A 24,580-nucleotide genomic window follows, 5' to 3' on the forward strand; every position below is an offset into this window, starting at 1 on the left:
AATAGAGTACAATTAAACCCTGTACACCATTATTTATATCTCTACTGCTGCTTCAAACATACAAGACTTAGGCTTACAGAGAGACTGATCCTTAATAGGCATTTTTTAAAAGATGAGAGAAAAGCTACCCCCATCAGGACTTTCAGCCTAAGAGGGGAAAATGCTCCTTCTTCCTACCTGGTGGTTCTGTTAGGTGGATCTGCATGACAGTGATCAAGCTGGCATCCAGATAATCTGTCTCAGGTTCCTTCGTGTATAGTATTTCCACTGGGTATGTTCGACCTGGAATGGTGAAGATGGGGGCTTCATAGAAGTACTGAGAAAACTTCACTGCATCCAATGTGGCTGAGGTGACAATTAGCTTCATGTCTTGCCGTTTCTGAACCGTCTAAAGGGAAATGCAATGTGGTTCACTAAGGACTAAGCAAAAAGGCACAGGAACCTCAAATCTGATTCCCAGGATTCAGTCCCCGACAGGTGGAAGGGCAACCAAAGAGAACATAGTTACCTTCTTCAACAATCCAAACAGCACATCAGTGTGAATGGTTCTCTCATGAGCCTCATCTAACATGATGATCGCATACTGTGTGAGGTCGGGGTCAATCAGGCACTCGCGGAGCAACATCCCATCTGTCATGTACTTGATCACGGTCTCTGGGCTGGTACAGTCCTCAAATCGAATGGTGTAGCCCACCTAAAGCAGAGGTGAAGCTGAAAACCTTAGACACAAACCTCTCCTTCTGCAATCACCAGGCAAGACTTCAGCCTGGTCAGACTGTTACCTGTAATCTTAAGAGGTAAGAATTTGACCAAGATTCGTAGTGATTTCCTCACAGTGAATCTGCCTTGGGCTTGATCCTGAGTGGATCACTGATGACGAGAACCCTCTGCCCCTCAAGAGAAACCTGAAGAAAGACAAGCCTATTCCCACTGTACAGAGATCTGAGCCTTTACACTCTCTGCAGGTATTTCGAGAACAGCTTCACTACTCACTTACCTCTTGGCCCAGGCAACATCCAAACTCCTCCGACACTCTTTTGGCCACTGACATGGCTGCTACTCTTCTGGGCTGGGTACATCCAATCTTGCCCCGGGAAGTATAGCCTGCCTCTGCCAGGTACTGGGTGATCTGCGTTGTCTTCCCAGATCCTGTCTCTCCAATAACAATCAGGATTTGATTGTCATGGACAGCCTGAAAGCAACAGAATGTAAATACAGTCATTAAAACTTCCCACACATTACTCAAAAGGAAAATAATGTTTACGTTCTAATGCTAAAGAAGAAAGAGGGCTGGGACACCTTGGCGGCTCAGCGGTTGAGCATCTGCCTTCGGCTTAGGGTGTGATCCCAGTTCCAGGATCGAGTCCCACATCGGGCTCCCTGAATGAAGCATGCTTTTCCCTCTGCCTGTGTCTCTGCCTCTCTCTCTCATGAATAAATAAAATAAAAACTTAAAAAAATAAAGAAGAAAGAAGGGATATAATAATGTACACATGCTAAATTACAACCAGGTTATTTTTAATCATGCAAAGAAAAAATATTAATGATTTTTTTTTTTAATTTGTGCAACTTTTTCCTTTTTTTTTTTAAGATTTTATCTATTTATTCATGAGAGACACAGAGAGAGAGGCAGAGACATAGGCAGAGGCAGAAGCAGGCTCCCTGCAGGGAACCCAACATAGAACTCAATCCCGAGACCCCGGTATCACACCCTGAGCCGAAGGCAGATGCTCAACCACTGAGCCACCCAGGCGTCCCTACTGGTGATTTTCTATGGGCAATGCTCTTCCTTATTTGAACTGCAAGTATAACTTAAAAACTTGAGGGGTGCCTGGGTGGCTCAATGGTTGAGCATCTGCCTTTGGCTCAGGTTGTGATCCCAGGGTCCTGGAATCAAGTCCTGCAACAGGCTCCCCACAGGGAGTCTGCTTCTCCTTCTGCCTATGTCCCTGCCTTTCTCTCTCTCATGAATAAATAAAATCTTAAAAAAAAAAAGAAACAAAAAACAAAAACTTGAAATTTTACAGGTATTCTTTTTTTAACTGACTCAATTTAATTTTTTAAAATGTTATTGGTTTTCTCACATTCATAAAAACATAAAGGTAATGCTACAAGCATAAACCACCACCCAAGGGCGCCTCGGTGGCTCAGTCAGTTAAACAGACGCCTTCGACTCAGGTCATGATCCCAGGGTCCTGGGATCAAGATGGGCATCAGGCTCCCTGCTCAGTGGGGAGTCTGCTTCTCCCTCTCTCTCTGCCCCTCCCCCTGTTTGTGTGCGTGCATTCTCTCAAATAAATAAATCTTTAAAAATAAATAAACTACCACCCAGCTATCACTGATTTTATGTATATATATATTTTAAGTACTATATGCATGTGGTTAAAGAATTCAACAGTAAATAAAAAGGGTACATAAAGTGTTCCCTTGGGACACCTGGGTGGCTCAGCAGTTGAGCACCTGCCTTTGGCTCAGGACATGATCCCAGATTCCCGGGATTGAGTCCCACATCAGGCTCCTTGTATGGAGCCTGCTTCTCCTCCCTCTGCCTATGTCTTTGCCTCTCTTTCTGTGTCTCTCATGAATAAATAAAATTTTTAAAAATAAAATAAATCCCTTCCACTGCCAAATCTCTAGTACTTTACCCAAAAGTCATCTTATTTCTACACCATTTATAATAGCAAAGGATTGACATAATCTATATGTCTATTAATACGGGACTAGTTAAGTAAGCCAGAAAACATCCACATAATGAAGCACCATCAAAAAAAAGAGAAGATTTTCTGAGCTAAATCATTAAGGGGAAAAGCAAGATGCAGAACATATGCATCATATGCTGCCATCTAGAAATATACAGTATACCTAAGACATGACATTTATGTATGTGTGTACATATGTATTTGTACTTGCTTACGTATGGTTGAGATCGCACAGAAAAGATTCACTAGGCACTAGTAAACTCGGTTGCCTAGGGAAAGTTTGCTGGTCTTCAAATCCGATCTCTAAAAAATGGAAATAAGTACCCAGAGCAAAATCTTGCCCATATGGGATCCCTGGCCAAGCATGCCCATTTCTCTTACTGGCAGGAGATGCTGCTCTGTGCAACATAACACCCCTGCCCACTCAGAACCACTCCAGGAGCTCCTCATTCAGATTTATTTCCTCACTGGAAAAAAAAAAAAAATGTAGAGGTGCCTGGCTGGCTCAGTCACTCAGTGGAACATGGGACTCTTGATCTCAAGGCCATGAGTTCAAGCCCCACACTGGTATAGAGATTACTCAGATAAATTTTTAAAATGTATATACTAACATATATATATGTGCATATGTATATGTGTACATATATATATTTATTTAAAGTACTTGCACATGTTGTTTTTTCCTATCCTCTTTGGAAAAGCCACTTCAAACGTACACATACCCGTCCAGCTAATTTTAATTCAAACATATCATCTTTCTTTTATTTTTTTAAAGGTATTTTATTTATTTATTCATGAGAGACACAGAGTGAGAGAGGCAGAGACAAAGGCAGAGGGAGAAGCAGGCTCCATGCAGGGAGCCTGACGTGGGACTCGATCCTGGATCTCCAGGATCACGCCCTGGGCTGAAGGCAGCGCTAAACCACTGGGCCACCTGGGCTGCCCATCATCTTTCTTTTAGAAAACACCACTATTGCCATACCAGTACATCATAAAGAGGCTTCTCACCTGGACCAGCTGCTCCTTCAGTTTGTAGATGGGCAGGCTCTCTCTCTGCTCAATGATTGACATCTGGGTCTTTTTCCCATAAGAAGCTTTGTTGCCCCCAAAGGCATGCTTCTTCCACTCGGGAATGTCATTGGGCATCATCCCAATACCTCTCATATTGGCAGCAATCTGCCTGCCTTCCGCTGCAAAGGGAAACAGGGGACAGTATTACCCTCCAGCTACCTCAGTGCCCCACCCCCAACATTCAACAAACCCCATCTCCCCAACTGATCCCTCCTGTCTGCTATCTCTGTGTTCAAGTCACCATCCTCTCTCCTATATCAGAAAAGCCTCCAAGGTCAGCTCGTGTCTACACTCATCCCATCTAATCCATTCTGCAGGGCATGCTCAACAATCCTTTGGAAATGCAACTCTGATCGTGCCCCTCCCATTTAGCACCTGGCAACACCTCTGAGTGAACTCTAGAATGGAGTTCCAATTCCTAAGACCTGGGTGCCCCACACCTCATGCCCACCACTCGGCCCACCACTCCATTCCAGCTATACAGACTTGCTTTCCACCTCACATCCCTACTCCAGGCTACTCCTCAGTCTGGGACAACCTGTCAGACTCCCCATCCCCTCTGACAAAGTCCTATTTATGCTTCAGGTTTCAACTTCTCAGAGAAGTGACACACATTACCTGTACTTCTTCACACTGCACTGGTAATGATGTGGTTAGTTAGCTGGTAACTATTTCATTAATCTTCATTTTCCCTACTAAATTACAAGCCTCATAAGAGAAGGGATCACATCTACTTAATTCACAGCATGCCTCAAGCTCCCCAGCTGCCTCACCCAAATTACTAAGTACTCGTTATGACTGTATCTAGCACTGACTTAGCATTTACTGCACAAAGAATTATGTGAAAAAAGAAGCTTCAAAGTTGTATTATCTTTAGCATAGAAAATTCTTGGGGCAACTGGCTGGCTCAGTCAGAAGAGTGTGCGATTTGATCTCAGGGTTGTGAGTTCAAGTCCCATGTTGGGTGTGGAGCTTGCTTAAAAATAAAATATTTAAAATTACAAAAATAATAATTCTTTTTTTCTTTTATGTAAGCTCTATGCCCAATGTGGGGCTGAGATCAAGAGTCGGACACTTAACACACCACTGAAAGCTCAGATTGTTTTTGAAAAGTCCACACACCCCACCCAAGGTCTTACCATCAGGCAGAGGATCAACCCAGTGTTTGTTGAGCCCCATGGGAATAGAATCCATCTCAGCTTCCCGCTGGGCCTGCTTGAGTTCCCGCCTTTCTTTGGCTAAGGCACTCTGCATCATTGCTGCTTGGGAGAGGGAACCATCCGGGTTCTAGTGCAACAGAAGACATGCAACATCAGAATGAGATCTCACCATGTGTTAAATGTCCAGAAAATAAAATGCAGAGGTTAAACCTCTTGAATCTAAGAAATGAGACCCACCTAAAAGGATGTTCATCTCCATGTACCAGACTATAAAAGAATTGGAGGGGTTTGGCTTGGAGATGAGAACCCCAAGAGAGATGGGACACACAAGAAAAGGGTAAGACTTCCTCTAGATGATCCCAAGAACTAAAATTAAGACTAACATGGCTGCCTCAGTAAGAGAGATTTTAGCTCCAACTACAGAAGAGCTTATGATCAGATCCCCGTGAAGATGGAATGGGTCTCCTTAAGGGCTGGTGAATTACTGTTACCAACAAGGTCAAACAAACAGAAAACCACAGGGAAAGAGTGCTGCAGAAGGACACATGAGTGAATTATAAGCGATGATGGGTGGCTGGGCTGGGAGACCTTTAAAATACCCTTTTCCAAACCTAATAATTTATCCTAATTTTCCATGAATTTTTCTCTTCACAGCTCTGGCCTCCAGAGCACCCAGTGCTACAGCTTTCTAGTGAAGGTCAGTCCCAACTGATGAAGTGAACCCTTCAAAACTGCCTTTGAATCTGCAAGGTAATGAATGATTCAAGCCTAAGACAAGAGCAAAGGCAGTGGTAATATATCAAACACTCCATTTCCGTCTTTTGTCCCGAAATGCAGCAGAATGAGAACAAAAGAATTAAAAATTAACAAAGCCAAGTCAATCACCCTTTAAAACAAAAATATTCTAGACCCTGACCAACAGTCAATACACCTTCTAGCCTGAGCTCTGCTTCCACAGATGTAATAACCTACTCAGAGAAACTAGCTGAACTAGTTACTTTAAGGAAAAAAATTCACTTGACACATCCAGGTTAGAGCCCCAGCATTTCTCACCTTAACAATTTTAATAGGGCTCATGTCCATGCTTTGCTTGGTGTGCCCTCTTAGGAATGGAGGCTCTTCTTCAACCAGTTCGATCTCAAGATCTTCATCTAAAAGTCCCCCCAAAAGAAGAATTAGCAAAAATACAGGAGAGAAATAAGCAATCATTTTCACCAAAACAACTGATTTCCATGGGCACCAGCGATCCTTATCAAAGACAGCTTCCAGGGATCCCTGGGTGGTGCAGCGGTTTGGCGCCTGCCTTGGGCCCAGGGCGCGATCCTGGAGACCCGGGATCGAATCCCACAGCAGGCTCCCGGTGCATGGAGCCTGCTTCTCCCTCTGCCTGTGTCTCTGCCTCTCTCTCTCTCTCTGTGACTATCATTATGATCCCTGGGCCCAAGGCAGGCGCCAAACCGCTGCACCACCCAGGGATCCCTGTGACTATCATAAATAAATAAAAATTAAAAAAAAAAAAAAAAAACAGCTTCCTGGGCAGCCCGGTGGCTCAGTGGTTTAGCACCGCCTTCAGTCCAGGGCATGATCCTGGAAACCCAGGATCAAGTCCCACATCAGGCACCCTGCATGGAGCCTGCTTCTCCCTCTGCCTGTGTCTCTACCTCTCTCTCTCTCTCGGTCTCTCTCATGAATAAACAATATTAAAAAAAAAAAAAAAACACAAAGACACCTTCCAAAGTCAAAAAAAGACAGCAATTCAAATGAAACTCCAATGAAGAGGACTGTTTCCCCTGCCCTCTAGATGCTTCTGGGCATTTATGGTCCAGCTCAATAACTGATCAGAGGAGCTATTTCCTCTTTCCTTTTTTTTTTTTTTTTTTTTTAAACATTTTATTTATTTGACAGAGAGAGAGCACAAGCAGGGGGAGCAGCAGGCAGAGAGGGAGAAGCAGGCTCCCCACTGAGCTAGGAGCCTGATATGGGGCTCGATCCCAGGACCCTGGGATCATGACTTGAGCCAAAGGCAGACGCTTAACCAACTGAGTCACCCAGGCATCCCGGGGGAGCTACTTTCAAAAGAAGTTAAGCCTGTGGAAAAATGTAGTCTAACATTCTAAATGGTACTAAGGTATTTGCCATCAGCTTCATTATAGTGTAACTTAACCCACAACAGACTGGCAAAAAAATTAAATTGGACAACTGGATAGTACCAAATATCAGCAAGGATGTGGATCAACAGGAGCTCACACTCATGACAGAAATATAAATTAGGGGCGCCTGGTTGGCTCAGTTGGTAAAGCATGAGACTCTTAATCTGGGGGTTGTGAGTTTAAGCCCCATGCTGGGTATAAAGATTACTTAAAAATAAAATCTTAAAGTGTAAATTGGTATAAAAATGTTATAAGGCAATTTGGACTGCCTGCTAAGTTTGAAAATACACATTTCCTACTATCCATTCTTTTCTTATACATACAGGGAAAAGAGAAGGTCTTGCACGTGTGCATTAGGAGACAGGTATAGGAATTTCCTAATAATATTGTCCATAAAGGTAAACACAAAGCAAGAAACAGGGGCACCTACGTGGCTCAGTCAGTTAAGCAGCTGACTCTTGATTTAGTTTCAGATCATGATCTCAGGGTCATGAGATTGAGTCCTGTTGTCAGGCTCTGTGCTCAGTATGGCGTCTGCTTAATATTCTCCTCCTCCCTCTATCCCTCCCGGCACTCACGTTCTAAGTAAATAAAATCTTAAAATAAAAGGGGGGTGCCTGGATGGCTCAGTTAGTTAAGCGTCTGCCTTAGGCTTAGGTCATGATCTCAGGGTCCTGGGATTAAGCCCTTGCTCAGCAGGGAGTCTGGGCTCCCTCTGTCCCTGCCCCTGCTCATGCTCTCTCTCTCAAATAAATAAAAATCTTAAAAATAAAAAATAAAGAAAAAAGGGACGCCTGGGTGGGTCAGCAGTTGAGCATCTGCCTTTGGCTTGGAATGTGATCCCAGGTCCAGGGATTAAGTCCCACATCAGGTTCCCAGCAAGGAGCCTGCTTCTCCCTCTGCCTATGTCTCTGCCTCTCTGTGTCTCTCATGAATAAATAAAATCTTTAAAAATAAAAAATAAATAGGGCAGCCCGGGTAGCTCAGCGGTTTTTTTTTTTTTTTTTTTAATTTTTTTTTATTTTATTTATGATAGTCATACAGAGAGAGAGAGAGAGAGAGGCAGAGACACAGGCAGAGGGAGAAGCAGGCTCCATGCACCGGGAGCCCGACGTGGGATTCGATCCCGGGTCTCCAGGATCGCGCCCTGGGCCAAAGGCAGGCGCCAAACCGCTGCGCCACCCAGGGATCCCAGCTCAGCGGTTTAGCGCTGCCTTCAGCCCAGGGCATGATCCTGGGGACCCAGGATCGAGTCCCACATCATGCTCCCTGCATAGAGCCTGCTTCTCCCTCTGCCTGTGTCTCTGCCTCTCTCTATCTCTCTCTCTGTGTGTGTGTTTCTCATGAATGAATAAATAAATATAATCTTTAAAAAATAAATAAACAAATTTTTAAAATAAAGAAAAAGACATCTGCAAAATAGAAATATCTTATATGCCTATCAAAAGTGAGATGGATAAATAACAGGAAGTTTATATACAGAAAACACTACAGCAGTGAAAACAAAAATCAATAAAAATCATCATAGACAAATATCAAAACAATGATTTACAAAAAGGAATTAAGGGACACCTGGGTGGCTCAGCAGTTGAGTGCCTACATTCAGCTCAGAGCGTGATCCTGGGGTCCCAGGATGAAGTCCCATATCGGGCTCCCTGTGAGGAGCCTGCTTCTCCCTCTATGTCCCTGCCTCTCTCTCTGTCTCTCATGAATAAATAAATAAAACTTTAAAAAAACAAACAAAGGGGATCTCTGGGTGGCTCAGTGGTTTCACGCCTGCCTTTGGCCCAGGGCGTAATCCTGGAGTCCCGGGATCGAGTCCTGCGTCGGGCTCCCGGCATGGAGCCTACTTCTCCCTCTGCCTGTGTCTCTGCCTCTCTCTCTCTCTATGTCTATCATAAATAAATAAAAATAAATCTTAAAAAAAAAAAAGAAAAACAAACAAAAAACAATGAACAATGTACAGATAAAATTATATGTAACCCAGGTAGTAGGTACATGAGCATTCATTTATTACTGTTACATAATTAAGTCTCATTGTTCAATTTATTTTAGAAATTGTTAATAGGTCAAGTTAAAAATGGTTTCCTTGGCAACTCAGAGGCAATCTAATTGTATCCCAGGTTTTCAGAACAATTACTAAGAACATGAGATGAAACTTACTACCCAAAATACAATTACAGCTTCTTATAACCTGAAAACGTATCACAGAGGTGCCTGGGTAGCTCAGTTTGTTAAGTATCCAACTCTTGGTTTCAGCTCTGGTCATGATCTAAGGCTCCTGGGATTGAGCCCTGCATCAGGCTCCATGCTCAGGGGGAATCTGCTTGAGATTCTCTCTCCCCATCTCCCTCTCCCCGTACTTGTGTGTGCATGCTTTCTCTCTCTCCCAAATAAATAAAATCTTTTTTTTTTAAGTATCATAACCAAAAAGCATTACAATATACAAATGTCTATGAAATGAAAATGCATTTTCTGCTTCCATCCCAGAAGAACCCTGGTTCTCAGAGATAATGAGTGGTAAGCCCTAAGGAACAAATGAGCTAAATCTAACCACTCAGATTTAGATGTAGGTTAAAGTACATCTAAACCACCCTATCCGGGATGCCTGGGTGGCTCAGTGGTTGAGCATCTGCCTTTGGCTCAGGGTATGATCCCAGGGTTCGGGAATCGAGTCCCATCTCATATCAGGTTCCCTGCATGGAGCCTGCTTCTCCTTCTGCCTGTGTCTCTGCCTCTCTCTGGGTCTCGTGAATAAATAAATAAAATGTTTAAAAAATTAAAAAATAAACCACCCTATCCAACTGCTCAACTTGTCCACTGTCCTAATCCATGATCCTGCCTGATCCAAGTGGTAAGTTACCTTCTTCATCATCCACTTTAGGGAGAATGCCAGTCTCTTCATCAAAGTCTGGAAACTCTTCTTTGGAAAGGACATTGGCAGCAATCATCTAGTGAAAAGAGAGAAGGCAGCATTTGTAACCTGCTAGGGTAGAAACCCTTGTTTTACAGGAGTTAATACAGAGGTTCCACATAGGAAACCAAGGTTTTGTCGTCTTCTAACCTGGGACTGCAGGGCCTCAAACATCACACATCTCATTCTTAGGGGGCACAACATGGTGCCTACAAGCAGGACTCAGGGCAAGGGTTTCACCCCAGGAAGTGCTACCAGGACACCAGAGAATTTCCCAGCATGGTGCATATTCCAGATTACATAATATCCAACTTTGACAATTAGGTATCCATCCCTCTCCTTCACTGGACTCTCAGTTCCTCAGGAGTAAGGCACCCTGATATATTTGCCTCAGTAGCCTAGCATCTACTCAGTGCCTAGCACACCATGGCAAATGGCCCCAACCTGTTTGATCTCCCACTTCTCTGGGTCAGAAATGCGGGTAAGGCGCTTGCGCTCCAGTGAATCATCTTCTACTTCAGGGGCACTGACGAGGGAGAGGTGAGTGGGTCTATCAGGATTCCTCATTGAAGTCTCCTCATTGGTCTCCCCAACAAGATTTCGTCGTCGGTTGGGATTTAGATCTTCTCCAGTTTCTTGATCCACATCCTAAGGCACATATATAAACAAGGGAACTAACTCACTTGCTGCCCTCTTTTGTTTCTTTGGCCAACAGATGTAGAAACAGACTGCATATCTCACCTACCTTCATGCTCAGACTGGTCTTGGTCCCAGTGAAAGACAGTACTTTGACCTTCACCCTCTGGCCTTTGCTTACCACATCAGCGACATTGGCCACACGACCTTCTCGTCGGAGCTCAGAGATGTGCACCAGGCCTTCCCACCGCTTCCTAAGGGAGAGTCACACACATCTAGAGCATGCCTAAAATACCTTTTCCCCAATGGATTTTCACCCTTGTTGGAACTCAACAAAAGGAAATGGTGTTAAACTCAAAAATTTGAGAGGAAAGTACCCAAAGCTGGTCAAAAAATAAAACAGCAGGGTGACCTGGGTGGCTTAGTCAGTTAAGCATCTGACTCATTTTGGCTTAGGTTCTTAACTCAGGGTTGTGAGATCAAGCCCTGTGTTGGGCTCCACACTGAGCATGGAGTCTGCTTATCCCTCTCCCTCTGCTCATCCCCTCATCCTCATCCTCCTCCTACCCTGTACACATACTCTTTCTCTCTAAAATAAATAAAAATAAATTAAATCTTATTTTAAAAAAAAAGGTCAAATTCTAACAACCTGATATGGTTGATTTGATTAAAGCAATATTAATCATAACATTTTAGAATGCGAAAATCCAGAGGCAGGGTGGCTCAGTCGGTTAAGCATCTGCCTTCAGCTCAGGTCATGATGGCAGGGTCCTTGGATTGAGCCCCATGTTGGGCTCCCTGTGCAGCAGGGAGTCTGCTTCTCCCTTTCCCTCTGCCTCCCTTTGCTTGTGCATGTGCACTCTCTATCTCACTCTCTCAAATAAATAAAATCTTAAAAAATAATAATAATAATGTGAAAATCCACAGTGATCAGAGCAATTCTGCCCATCACAGGTGTGAAAGAGCACCAGCCATTACCTTAATCCCTCCAGCTGCACAAAGCATCCAAACTGCATTATGCTGGTAACTTTGCCATTGTAAATGTCCCCGATGGCAGGCTCTTCTGGGGGAGGACGGTCCACATGCTTATCCCGCCATCTGTCCAGGTTCCTCTCCCCATACTTGTCCCGGTCCTTCCTGTCTTTGGGGGGACTCTGACTTCTGCTCCTGGACCGATACCTCGACTTCCCTTTATTCCTTTCCCGGGTCCTGGAACGCGACCGAGAGCGGGACCGGTGTCTCCTCTTGTGTTCTCTATCACGGTCTCGCTCCCGCTCTCGGTCACGGTCGCGGCTTCGGCTCCGCTTCTTCTTCTTTGCCTTGTCCCTAACAAATCAACAAACAACTATTTGAAAAAGACACCAGTGCAGTTTCATTTCTGCATCCCCAAGCACCTAGCACAGTGCCACACACATCAGGTACCTACTAAGTGTGGAACTGAATGAGTTTCCCTAACTACAACAACCCCCACAGGCCAGTAAAAGATGAGGTCACAAACATATTCAGCCTCTTTCAAGCCAGATTTCTATCTTATGAATGACTTGGCATCTCCTGCCTAAGTACTCTTTGCAGGGAACAATGAAATACATCTAACTATGTGGTACATGGCCAGCCTAGATTCTGTAAACTTGCCCAAAATTTTGCTTAGCTGGTCCACAAAATTCAACTATTACAGTACCCTAAACCTCCAAAGGATAAGACACTAAGGACAAACCGGTGCTCAGCATCTCTTTGCTTCTCCTGGCCCGCTGCACTGGGCATTAAGGCCTCCAGTTCTTTCAGGACATCCACAGCAACTTTCACATCATCTTCATCCAGCATGGTCTACAACAGCAGAGGCCAGCAAAGTTAGAAGGAGAGAAGATGATCATGTGAGAATCTGCACTCTAGGTCCATCTACAAACCTGACAGCCCCTATATCACTAACCACGTATGGGAAGGAAGCAGAAGCAGGTGGAAATTTCCAACACAATTTGAGAGAGAGGCGGAAGGAATGCGCAAAGGCTCTTAGAAGTCACTGCTACATTTAGCAAATTTCCCTTTGCCTTCATACAAGCTCACAGAGGGCAATTAGCTATCACCTCTCCTGTTAAAGCATTGTGTGATGATTATAAATTGAAAATAAATGTTAAGGGGTGCCTGGGTGGTTCAGTCAGTTAAAGCATCTGCCTTCAGCTCAGGTCAGAACTCAGGGTCCCGGGAGCAAGCCCAACATTGGGCTCCCTGCTCAGCAGGGAGTCTGTTTCTCCCTCTTCCTCTGCTCTTCCCCTGGCTAGTGCACTAGCTCTCTCTCAAATTAATAAAATCTTAAAAAATAATATGTGAAAATCCCCAGTGATAAAAGAAATTCTGCTCATCACAGGTATGAAAGAAGAACACTAGCCAAATAAATAAATAAATAATTTTGCTAAATAAAAATCAAAACACTTAAAAAATTAGACCCTTTAACATGTAATAGAGAAAAAAAATCTAATTTCACATATCAGGTATCTGTTCTAGTACCTTAAGCTGTCTCATACTTATTCCATATCCCTAATTATGGCTTCCCACAATTCTCAACACCACTTCCCTGAAACATCATTCTCTGAACATAGTACATGCTCAGAGAACAGCCCAACACTTTTAGTTTGAAAAATATAATGAACATAAACTTAAAACTAGGAACTAATGAGACAAAGCAAAGGGACACGGAGGAGAAATACCCAGTGATAGCAGAGATTCTCAAAATGGGATCAGTACCCGGACAGAAGGGTTGTCTGGTTGGCAAAGGACCGGGAAGAGTTCCTTTAGCTTTTCTTTTCCGGTTTTGGGTTTAACAACTGGATCTTGTTTTCATCAAAGATAAAGAAGTTAAAAAAAAAAAAAAAAGATTTAATATTTTAAACAAAGAACCTCAATATCAGATTTGCATCCAACTAAAAACTGAACATGACATTTTTCTACATATTATTCATACACATTACTATAAACATAATTTAATTTCCTAAAAATAACACTGATGACAAAACCCTCAACAAACTATCTGCACATGTGGTGGGGGGTGTGGAGGGGATACATCAGAATTCATGAGTTTAATTTTAAATCATTTGGAAAATTTTACTAGATTGTATACTTGGCCCAGCAGCTGCTAGAGAAAGAACACAATCTACAGGGACACCTAGGTGGCTCAGCAGTTGAGTGTCTGCCTTCGGCTCAGGGTGTGATCCTGGGGTCGATCAAGTCCTGCATCAGGCTCCTTGTGGGGGGCCTGCTTCTCCCTCTGCTTCTGTCTCTGCCCTCTCTCTGTGACTCTCATGAATAAATAAATAATCTTAAAAAAAAAAAAAAAAGGAACACAGTCTACAGGATGCTCACATTCTAAACCATTCTGGAGGCTAGGCACAGCCAGATGTTCTACTCACCTTTGCTAGTAGAAGGCTTTGCTGGAGGCCGCATGGTTTGTATGAGGCGCAGCAAGTTACTAATAAGAGAATCCTTTGAAAAGAAACAGAACAAAAATTATCAACCCTTAAATCAGTGCTTAAAAACACTTTAAAAAGGGGCACCTGGGTGGTACCTGACTCTTGATTCCACTCAGGTCATGATCTCAAGGTTGAGAGACTGAGCCCCATGCTGGGCTCCATGCTCAACACAGGGTTAAGACTCTCTCTCTCTCTAACCCTGGGGGCCCTCTCCTGCCCACCCCACCCCCAACACACACACAGCTCAAGTGCTCTCTAAAATAAATACATCTTTAAAAAAAAAAAAAAAACCAACTAAGAAAAGGTGATTGTTACCTGAATGGAGGCAACTGAAACAATGAAACACAGAGTTTCAACTTGATAGGCATGAACCTAGCAAAGTAGCTTCAGAGAAAGCTAATATTTAGGACTCTTTGGGGGAGGGGAAAGTAATTTAGTTCCAGTCAACCGTTTTTATTTTCCACCATTTAGAACTACCTCCAAAACCTAGACTCTTTTGTTTTTGACTTCATAGAACAAGAATATAAACACTCATAAAAGGCTTAACGATGGAAATCCTGCCCCATTTTCCTAGAAAAGTGTCACAGGAAATCCGGTTATATTACCACTGCTCAGTGGCATGAAACATTACACACTTAATGGTTTCTTTGATTGGTATGTACAAATTATCTCCCTTTTCCATCAAAATCCTATGTGAAATCCTATCAAAATTTAAATTCAATAGTGACATTAAAACGAAACCGGGGTCTCCAAGAACACATACCGTGAATTCAGCACCATTTTTGACCAGAGAAGCCTTAAAAGTATCAAAGGTGGTATTTTTCTCAGCCAGACTGATCACGAATTCAGCTGCAGAGGAGAAAAGGAATTAAAACTGGAGTGAAGACAAGCAAAAAATTACTTTCAAGTACATTAAAAGCAAAACCAATTAGCCTATCTACCAGTCATAAAAACCAAAGAGTCCCATCAAGTGAGAGTCAAATAAGAGAATTTAGAGTACCAAGATTATCTATGTATGTTCCAGTTAATTTTTCGAAATGCAAAGATATTAATACAGAAAGGCTCAGTGGGCCCTTCAGTGCATCTAAGGGAGAAATATCTCCCTGTCCCAGATCATCGTACTCTTCTCATGAGACTACTACCTGTGTGCATTGCCATACAGACTCCAGAGGTATCAATGCCCAAAAGCAAGAGCCCTCTCCCTCCCACTGCCATGGATGCACACAGTAGGATGCTTTCTACAGTTTCAGGTAGGTCTGACCCAATCCATCTACGAGAGCCAGGCAGCTGCTGGATGGTACAATCTCCAAGTGGATCAAAGACTCACTTGCCCCCCAGATTTTTCTCTACAAACCTGCCCAGTGTCTGAAATTTCTAATATTTGAGCTATTTATTAAGAGACTTTTGGGAGAGAAGTGCATTTTATGAGGGCTGAGATAAGCCTCACATGGTGAACCCCACAAGAAAATGGTTACTGATTTCATCTGGATTTTATTTTTTTTTAAGATTTTATTTATTTATTCATGAGAGATACAGAGAGACAGGCAGAGATATAGGCAGAGGGAGAAGCAGGCTCCTTGCGGAGAGCCTGATGTAGGACTCGATCCCAGGACCCCGGGATCACACCCTGTGCCAAAAGCAGACACTCAACCACTGAGCCACCCAGGTGCCCCTCAAGAGACTATTCCAAAGCAATCAGCAGCACATTCATACTGCAGCTGTCATTAATCAGGGTTTTTTTAAATTTTCAGAATTATAAGGGGACATCATTAAATTAACTGAACTATCAAAGATGAATTAGTGAGTCAGATTTTTTTTAAGCGAGCTCTACACCCAACGTGGGGCTAGAAATCATGACCTGGACATCAAGAGTCACACAGCTCTACCAACTGAGCTAGCCAGGTGCCCCAAAGATCAATTAGTGATTAAAAACAAGTTCAATGCTGAAAAGCAGGGACAATAATGACACCGATGTAAATGATAATACATCAGGGTGCCTCGGTGACTCATTCGGGTTAACCATCTGACTCCTGATTTTGGCTCAGGTCATGATCTCAGGGTGGTGAGATCAAGCCCTGTCAGGCTCCACGTGGGGGTGTGGAGCCTGCTTCTTTAGTCTCTTCTCCCTCCCCTCTGCCTCTTATTTCCCTTAAAAAAAAATTTAATTTTAAAAAGATAACATATTAAGACCAAAATCAAAAGAATGAAGTCAATAAATAAAATATAAAAGTAGCAAATATAGGGACGCCTGGGTGGCTCAGTGGTTGAGCACCTCCCTTCAGCCCAGGGCATGATCCTGGAGTACTAGGATCAAGTCCCACATCAGGCTCCCTGCATGGAGCCTGCTTCTCCCTCTGCCTATGTCTCTGCCTCTCTGTGTCTTTCATGAATAAATAAATAAAATCTTAAAAAAAAAAGTAGCAAATATATACCTTTTTGTTATTAAATCCACTTTGGCAATTTCGTTTCAACAGAACAATACTATCACATTTTTCCAACTTTAGTAATTTTAACATTACTGATTTTATAATTCTATGTTCAACACTGTGATATTGTGATTTATTGTAAGAAGAAATATGTGTTTGGTCTTCATCCCCTTTCCAGGCACAGCACTCCTAAAACTTGGAATTTCTGCAGTGCAGAGAGTGAAAAAGGTCTTTTGTTACATTAAGGAGATGACTTTAGGAAAGCCCCTATATAAGGGTGAGGCTGGAGGCTGGCTGCCAGGGAAACCAACTAGCAGATTACAGACTGGAACTTTCAGCCCTACCCCTGACCTCTGGAGAGGGGGAAGGGGCTGGAGATGGAGTTCGCTGACCAATGGCCAAGGATTTAATCAACTATGCCAGTTTTTTTTCAATTATCCCTATTATAACAAAGCCTCCACAAACACCCAAAAGGACTGGGTTTGGTCAGCTTCTAGGTAGGTGAACATATGGAGATTTGAGGATAGTGGGGCATTCAGAGAGCATGGAAGCTCCTCAATCTTTCCCACATACTTTGCCCTACGTCTCTCTTCCATTTGGTTGTCCCTGAGTTATATCCTTTTATAATAAGCCGGTAATCTAGGAAGTAAAATGTTAGCTGCTCTAGCAAATTAATCAAACCCAAGGAGGGGGGAGGGTCATTGGAACCTCTGATCTACAGTGACTTGAGTCAGCACAAGTTGACAACCTGATCTTGCAAATAGCAACTGAAGTTTGGGGTGGGGCAGTATTACATGTCTGAGTCTTTAACCTGGGGCATCTGATGCTATTTTCAGGAAGACAGTATCAAACCACAGTTCAATGTAGTACCAGTTAGTGTCATAGCACTGCTTAGCAATACTGGAAAAAACACATCATAACTGGTGTCAGGGGTGCCTGGCTGGCTCAGTCGGAAGAGCATGAGACTCCTGATCTCAGGTTCGTGAGTTCAAGATCCACATTGGGCATAGAGATTACTTAAATACAGGGATCCCTGGGTGGCGCAGCGGTTTGGCGCCTGCCTTTGGCCCGGGGCGCGATCCTGGAGACCCGGGATCGAATCCCACGTCGGGCTCCCAGCATGGAGCCTGCTTCTCCCTCTGCCTGTGTCTCTGCCTCTCTGTCTCTCTCTGTGTGACTATCATGAATAAATAAATAAAATCTTAAAAAAAAAAAAGAAAAGAGATTACTTAAATACATATTTTTAATAAATAAATAAATAGTGTCAGAACTACAAACAGAAAAAAGCATTATTTGTGGTTTACTTCCAAATTAAATGGAGTCTTTATACACAAGCTAGAAAATTTTGGAGTTTATACCTCACTTTATTTTTGTATATAATGAGATTAACATCAAAACAATTTAACACTGGCTTGGTAAGTGTTTGCTGAATGAAGGAACAGACAACCTAGGTAGCAAACGACAAGAGTGTCACTTATCACCATTTAAAAGAGAAGGAGAAGAGCAGCCCAGGTGGCTCAGCAGTTTAGCACTGCCTTGGGCCCAGAGCATGATCCTGAAGACCTAGGATCGAGTCCCGCATGGAGCCCGCTTCTGCCTCTGCCTGTGTCTCTGCTTCTCCGTATGTCTCTCATGAATAAATAAATTTTAAAAATCTTTAAAATAAAAAGAGAAGGAGAATAAGGAAAAATGATACAAGACAAACGTATCTTGACTGGGAAGCAAGAAAAGAATGAACTAAAACATACCGGCAGCAGGGCATCTTTCTGTATGCTACATGGTAACCCCAAGAAAAAAAATCATCATTTCCATTCCACAGATGAGAAAAACAGCTTCAGAGAAATTACTCAAGGTCACACATCTAACCTCCCTGACCCCTTTCATCACAAGCCCTTTCCTTCCATCCCTCCAGCTGATGATTTCATCTTCATTTAGAAAATAGAACAATTAAATGGAAGTCTCTCCCTCACCTTTTCTACCACCAATTCCTAAACCTATCTGCATCTACAACCACATTCTCTGTCCTCCTTCCTATTAAAATGGATCAAGCATCCCTTTACCTATCAAAGGTCAATCCCTCCACTCATACCCTTGATTCCATCTATCCCTTTGCTTTCACAAGGACTCCACCTGCCTGTGGCCTTAGCTCTGGGCCCCTAGCCTTTCTCAGTTCCTCGTCGTGGGTTCTCCACATGAACTTTCTGTCCCCAGACCCCTAAAAAGTGGTTGAGAACAGTTAAAGGCTGACTTCAAAAGACTTGGATTCCAGATCAGGCTCACATTTGAGATGTAATTTTGAGAGGGATTAATCAGTCTTGTTTTCTTCACCGAAAAAAAAAAAAAAAGATAATAACCATCTCATAGGGTCGCGTGATGACCAAGTAAGATAATATAAGTAAAGCATTGTGCAGAATATCTGCCCTGTCAACAAATGTCGGCCATTATTATCATCATTACGATGCGGCGGCGGCGGCGGCTGCTGTTGTTAGCGCTGTTTAACTAGGTTGGGACGGGGACAGGGGAAAGCGCAAGAGCGATAGCCGCTCGGTTTCACCGAGAGCTCTGGGCAATGGTTTCTAACAGTTCAGCCCGGAGAGTCCTCATGTGGGGCCACGGCCGCGGGTTCCCTGGGCCCGTGTGTCTGCGACAGAGAGAGAAAGAGACTCACAGGGACACACGTACTCAGCCCATCAACCCCATTTCTGCTTCCGCTTTCCTCCACTCGCAGGGGCCTCTCCGGGCTTACCCAGATCCTTGTCGTTGATCCCCAGGTGATTGTCCAGCTCGGTGCAAACTTTCGACACTAAAGACAGATACTCAAGTTTGGCGAGTTCTTCCGCGGGACCCAGCTCTGTGCCGGTTACGGCTCCCGCCACGGCCACCGCCACCGCCATGGCTACAGCCGCCGCCACCCTACTTGACTGCCGGCCTTCGGAGCTATTCCGGGCCTGCTCCGGTTTCCACTTCCGGGTCGGCGCAGGCCCCCTTCTGTTTACAGTACATTATAAACTATAGGAACTTCCCGTGACGCAACCGAAGAACCATAGAGATCACACAGGAAGTGCTTAAGGAAGGGACGGCCAAGGGGGTTTACGCTGCACGCCGGCAGCGTCCTCTACTGGCCGGCAATCTTCTCTGTCGATTCTCAGACCCGGGAACGTTCCGTCTTCGCGCTCTCCCGCCCGACGTCGGCAGAGGGCGACCGTGGCCTGCGCAAGGGGCGCCGGGGAGGCCACGCCCCCACCCCCCCACCCCTGGCGCGCCTGCGCCTGCGCCTTGAAGAAGGACTCTCCATTCAATCCTGGGAAACGCAGAACTGGCTTTACAGCGGTTCACTCTGTTCCCCGGGTTTTTTTGCTTCTTCGTGGCTCGTGACCATCTCGAGCGATTCTGTGACAAACCAGCAGGCGATAGTCTAGTTCTGTTAGTAGTTCATTGTATAGGTGAGGAAACTGACATTTCGGCTATCTAGCTAAGTGACATTGGGCAAATTAATTTGGGGGGGACTTAGTTTTTTTAATCTATAAATTGGGATAATGTAACTGGGTTTAGGTGATGACTAAATAAGATAACTGTGCAAGGAATCTGGGGCACCTGGGTGGCTCAGTGGTGAGCATCTGCCTTCAGCTCAGGTCGTGGTTCTGGGGTCCTGAGATCGAGTCCCACATGGGGCTCCCCTGCAGGCAGCCTGCTTCTCCCTCTGCCTGCGTCTCTGCCTCTCTGTGTGCCTCTCATGAATAAGTAAATAAAATCTTTTTTTTTTAATTGTGCAAGAAACCTTGGGATAGTAAACATGCTATAAATGCCAGTTACTATCATCCTAAGGGTGAGACAATGATCACTGTAAAATTCGTCTGTCGGGTACAGATCCCCTCAGTCTGAGATCCCAGGGAGCTACGTGGCTCATCTCTTGTGAAGACGGCTTCTCAACTCCGGATTTTCCCGTGCCAGTACCCTCAGAACTTGTGCCCGCCAAGTAGCCCCGGTGCTGTGAACCTAGGGCCCTAGGCTCGGGTCTCCCAACTTCCGCTTCTGATCTCCTTTCTCCTTTGCGACAACCCTAAGGTGAGGTGAGGAATTTTCCCACGCTGCACTGCTGTGTGATGAATAAGGAATCGAAGGCACCCCAGAGTGAGTGGCCCTCCAATCTAGCAAAAGAGAGGAAATCAGACCCTTTAGCTTTTACCTTCAGGCTACGCTGCTGCACCTTTGGACTCTGTCCCTCCCTCATCTCCCCATGGACTGCAAAAAATGACAGAGAAACCCCTTGAGCAGTCGTTCCCACTGACTCCAAGAGCTCCATGTTTCCAGGTTCCTAAGGAATCAGTACTGCACTGATTCTTCTTCCTCCTGAATGGAAAGGAAAATCCTGCTCTTGACTCAATGTGCTCAACTGGCGAGTGTGGAGTTAGGATATTAGGGATGTATCCCATTTCACTTCCTTTCTCTGTGCTTTTTTGCCTTTAAAATTTTTGCAAAAAAAATAAAAAATAAAATAAAATAAAATTTTTGCATTTATATTCTGCTTTTCTCCAGTATTTAACTGGAAGGGAAGGGAAACATGGAGTTTGTTTTGTCTTAAAAGTGCTATGAAAAAAAAAAAAAGCTATCGGGGAAAAGGCTCTAGAACTACAACTGGTGGTGGTAGTAGTAGTAGCAGTAAGTACCGTAAGAACTCTTAGGATCCGGGTGGTTGGGTTGCTCAGTCTGTTGAGTGCCTACCTTTGACTCGGGTCTTGATCCTGGGGTCCTGGGATATCAGGCTCCCTATTGGGTATGGGCTCTGTTTCTCCCTCTCCCTCTGTCTCCACCCCACTTGTGCTTTCTATCTCTCTAAAAAAATAAATAAAATCTTTTTTAAAAAAGTTCTCCCTCTCTTTCTGTACCCCCACCCCCAAGCGTGCTTTCTCTCTCAAAAAAATTAAATTAAAAATAAAGTTTAACTTTTAACACTCTTAGTATTATTTGGGGAAATATTGAACATACAACTTAATAGTAAATACTAACAGCAAAACTTATTAAATTTTATTTACACATAAATGTTTTCAGGAGTCCAAGTTTGTTACATAATACACATATTTCCTATAACACCAAGGAATGTTTTGAAGCCAAGGGAAAAGAAATAAAAGCATAGATAATGGATAATTTGACAGCCCAAACATGGATGCACATGGAATCCTCTTCTCCCCTTAAGAGACACTGAATTAAATGCAGGCTCCGATGAATGCAAGAGTGAATAACCAAGAGTGAACCAAGAGTGAATGCATTCTAATGGTCTTTTAGTTATAATATATATATTTTTTAATATTATATGAGATACAATTAATTGCCTGTAATTATTTTATTGCTTTCCTTGGATAGCTTCCATGTGGCCCCTGTAACACAGCCATTGACAGTTCCCAGTAAATAATTTACCTTCACCAGAAAATATATTAAAACACATAGTCTATGCTTAGTGACCACCCACACCACCCATTGTGGTAAGAAACGATTTTCCACCACCTTCTTTGTTGTAACAAGGACTTTGCTTTGATGCCTATTCCTAGACTGATGTATGTGTCCGGCCCTAACCGCAGTCCCCACATTATTTTTGCTCTGTCCCCAAACTGGTCACAGCTGCTGGCATTTGGATAAGAAGTGGGGGAAGGTAGGAAGCAGAGAAGAAAGTACTGAACCCTTAGCAACCCCAGATTGGATGGAGGAGGGCAGAAATCACCTAAGTGTGTGAAGCAGAAAGGTGGCATCCTCTGGGAAGTTGGGAAGAGAAAATCACAGGACTTCCTGTCACACACACACACACACACAAAAATGGTATTGCTGCAATCAAGACAGTCCTAGCTGTTTCTACTGGGGTAAAACTCCAATCTTAGGGGAAGCACCTCTGCTCTGGAAGGCAAAATATATATATATTTTTTTAATTTTATTTGTTTGTTCATGAGAGACACACAGAGGCATAGACATAGGCAGGGGTAGAAACAGGCTTCCTTGTGGAAAGCCTGATACAGTACTTCATTCCAGGATCCCGGGATCATGGCCTGAACCAAAGGTAGACTCTCAACCGCTGACCCACCCAGGTGTCCCTGCTTCTAAGCATATTAACTGCTTAACAATTAACATATTAACTCAGCTATTATTGTTATTTTTTTTTTTATGATAGTCACACACAGAGAGAGAGAGAGGCAGAGACATAGGCAGAGGGAGAAGCAGGCTCCATGCACCAGGAGCCCGACGTGGGATTCGATCCCGGGTCTCCAGGATCGCTCCCTGGGCCAAAGGCAGGCGCTAAACCGCTGCGCCACCCAGGGATCCCGCTATTATTGTTATTAATGCAGGGGGACTTTAGGGAAAAAAATGGCACCTTCTTCACTGCTCCACTGGAGCCCTGACCTAGTCTAAAGACATTGATGAAAATGGCCTAATAAACCCTTTCATCTGAGGTCCTCTCAGATAGGGACAGGACCCCAGAAAAAGCGAGGTAGTGAAACACCTCTTTGATTTTGCCCACAAATTCTTCTCCAAATTTGAATCAATTCATCAAATGCATATGGAACATCTACTTTGGGTCTCAACACTTTAGTAGTTTCTGGAAAGGACCCTCAGGGATCTGGAAGGTGGTAGAAACCTATCAGGAAAGAACTAGAATACTCAAAATGCTGCACTCGTAGCTGGTGGCAGAGCTGTGTTTATAACTCTGCTCTCTGCTGCCTAAACATGAGGGCAGGTGATTGGAAGACAAAAACAAAGCAGGTCTGCTCCCTGTCATCTGGGGGCTGCTGGGGGAGGGGAGGTGGCTGTCCAGGGCCAGAGCCATCTCACAGGGCAGTTTCTCCTGCTGCAATCTATTATTTGTCAGCCTTATCTTTTTATGCCCAGGCAAAGCCTCAATTTTGCCCTAAATGCCCCTGACCTGAAATTCCATCTCTTGTTAGGCCATCAACCTACCATCAGTAATAATGCATGCTTTGGCTACAAATTCTCCAAAGCTTTATAGTATTAGGCAAAAAATATTTCTTCTCAACAGGCTTCTCCCCCTCCCAAAAAAAAAAAAAAAATCAGGTTTCCTCCTTCCTCACTTTCAGGGCTATCTTTAAAATATCAGGAAAAAAGAAAAAAAAAAAAACCAGACACCCAAACACCCTTATAATGTGAGCTTAGTTAAAAAAAAAAAATTCTCCCATCTCCACATCCTTATCTTCTGTGAGAATGGTAAGGAATTTTCACATATTTATTTATGAGTTAATCATCCTTTAAGTGACCCTGCTTCTTAAACTTAATTTAGGTTGGTTTTCTTTATTTTTTTTAAGTTTGTTTATTTTTCAGCAATCTCTACACCCAATTTGGGGTTCGAACTCATGACCCCAAGATTAACAGTCACATGCTTTTCAGACTGAGCCAGCCAGGCACTCCTAGGTCAGTTTTCTTTTCTTTTCTTTTAAGATTTTATTTATTTGACAGAGAAAGAGAGAACACAAGCAAGTGGAGCGGCATGCAGAAGGAGAGGAAGAAGGAGACGTCCTGCCAAGCAGGGAGCCCAACGCAGGGCTCGATTCCAGGACCCCAGAACCATGACCTGAGCCAGAGGCAGATGCTTAATCATCTGAGCCACCCAGGCGCCCCTAAAAAGAATTTTTTTTTATTTTTTATTTTTTTAAGGTCTTATTTATTTATTCATGAGAGAAACAGAGAGAGAGAGAGGCAGAGACACAGGCAGAGGGAGAAGCAGGCTCCATGCAGGGAGCCCAACGTGGGACTTGACGCAAGGACCGACCCCGGCATCATGACCCTAGTCAAAGGCAGACGCTCAACCACTGAGCCAGTCAGGCACCCCAAAAGAAATTTTTATAAGTGAATATTACAAATATGGGCAACAAAGTGACAAGTTACATTAAGAGTTCTTTTTTCTCGGGCAGCCCGGGTGGCGCAGTGGTTTAGCGCCGCATTCAGCTCAGGGCGGATCCTGGAGACCCGGGACCGAGTCCCACGTCAGGTTCCCTGCACGGAGCCTGCTTCTCCCTCTGCCTGTGTCTCTGCCTCTCTCTCTCTGTCTCTATGAATAAATAAAT

At 43.9% G+C, this 24,580-nt stretch overlaps 1 protein-coding gene across 2 annotated transcripts in view; it reads right to left on the bottom strand.

The window, feature by feature from the left end:
- DHX8 (DEAH-box helicase 8) overlaps positions 1–19,490 on the bottom strand; it is a 32,411-nt gene extending 12,921 nt beyond the window's left edge. For both annotated transcript variants that reach the window (XM_025440026.3, XM_049114034.1), the window contains exons 1-15: positions 19,264–19,490; positions 14,855–14,940; positions 14,032–14,104; positions 13,370–13,455; positions 12,345–12,454; positions 11,609–11,956; positions 10,740–10,884; positions 10,439–10,642; positions 9,944–10,031; positions 5,984–6,081; positions 4,910–5,057; positions 3,708–3,889; positions 998–1,192; positions 509–694; positions 178–388 (exon numbers count right to left, since the gene is read on the bottom strand). In XM_025440026.3, the coding sequence (XP_025295811.1) occupies positions 178–388; positions 509–694; positions 998–1,192; positions 3,708–3,889; positions 4,910–5,057; positions 5,984–6,081; positions 9,944–10,031; positions 10,439–10,642; positions 10,740–10,884; positions 11,609–11,956; positions 12,345–12,454; positions 13,370–13,455; positions 14,032–14,104; positions 14,855–14,940; positions 19,264–19,411 (2,308 nt within the window). In that variant the 5' untranslated portion in view covers positions 19,412–19,490. The remainder of the gene's footprint in view (positions 1–177; positions 389–508; positions 695–997; positions 1,193–3,707; positions 3,890–4,909; positions 5,058–5,983; positions 6,082–9,943; positions 10,032–10,438; positions 10,643–10,739; positions 10,885–11,608; positions 11,957–12,344; positions 12,455–13,369; positions 13,456–14,031; positions 14,105–14,854; positions 14,941–19,263) is intronic.
- Between the last annotated feature and the right edge of the window lie 5,090 nt (positions 19,491–24,580).

The sequence above is a fragment of the Canis lupus genome, chromosome 9 (assembly GCF_003254725.2).
Source record: "Canis lupus dingo isolate Sandy chromosome 9, ASM325472v2, whole genome shotgun sequence".
Classification (NCBI taxonomy): Eukaryota; Metazoa; Chordata; class Mammalia; order Carnivora; family Canidae; genus Canis; species Canis lupus.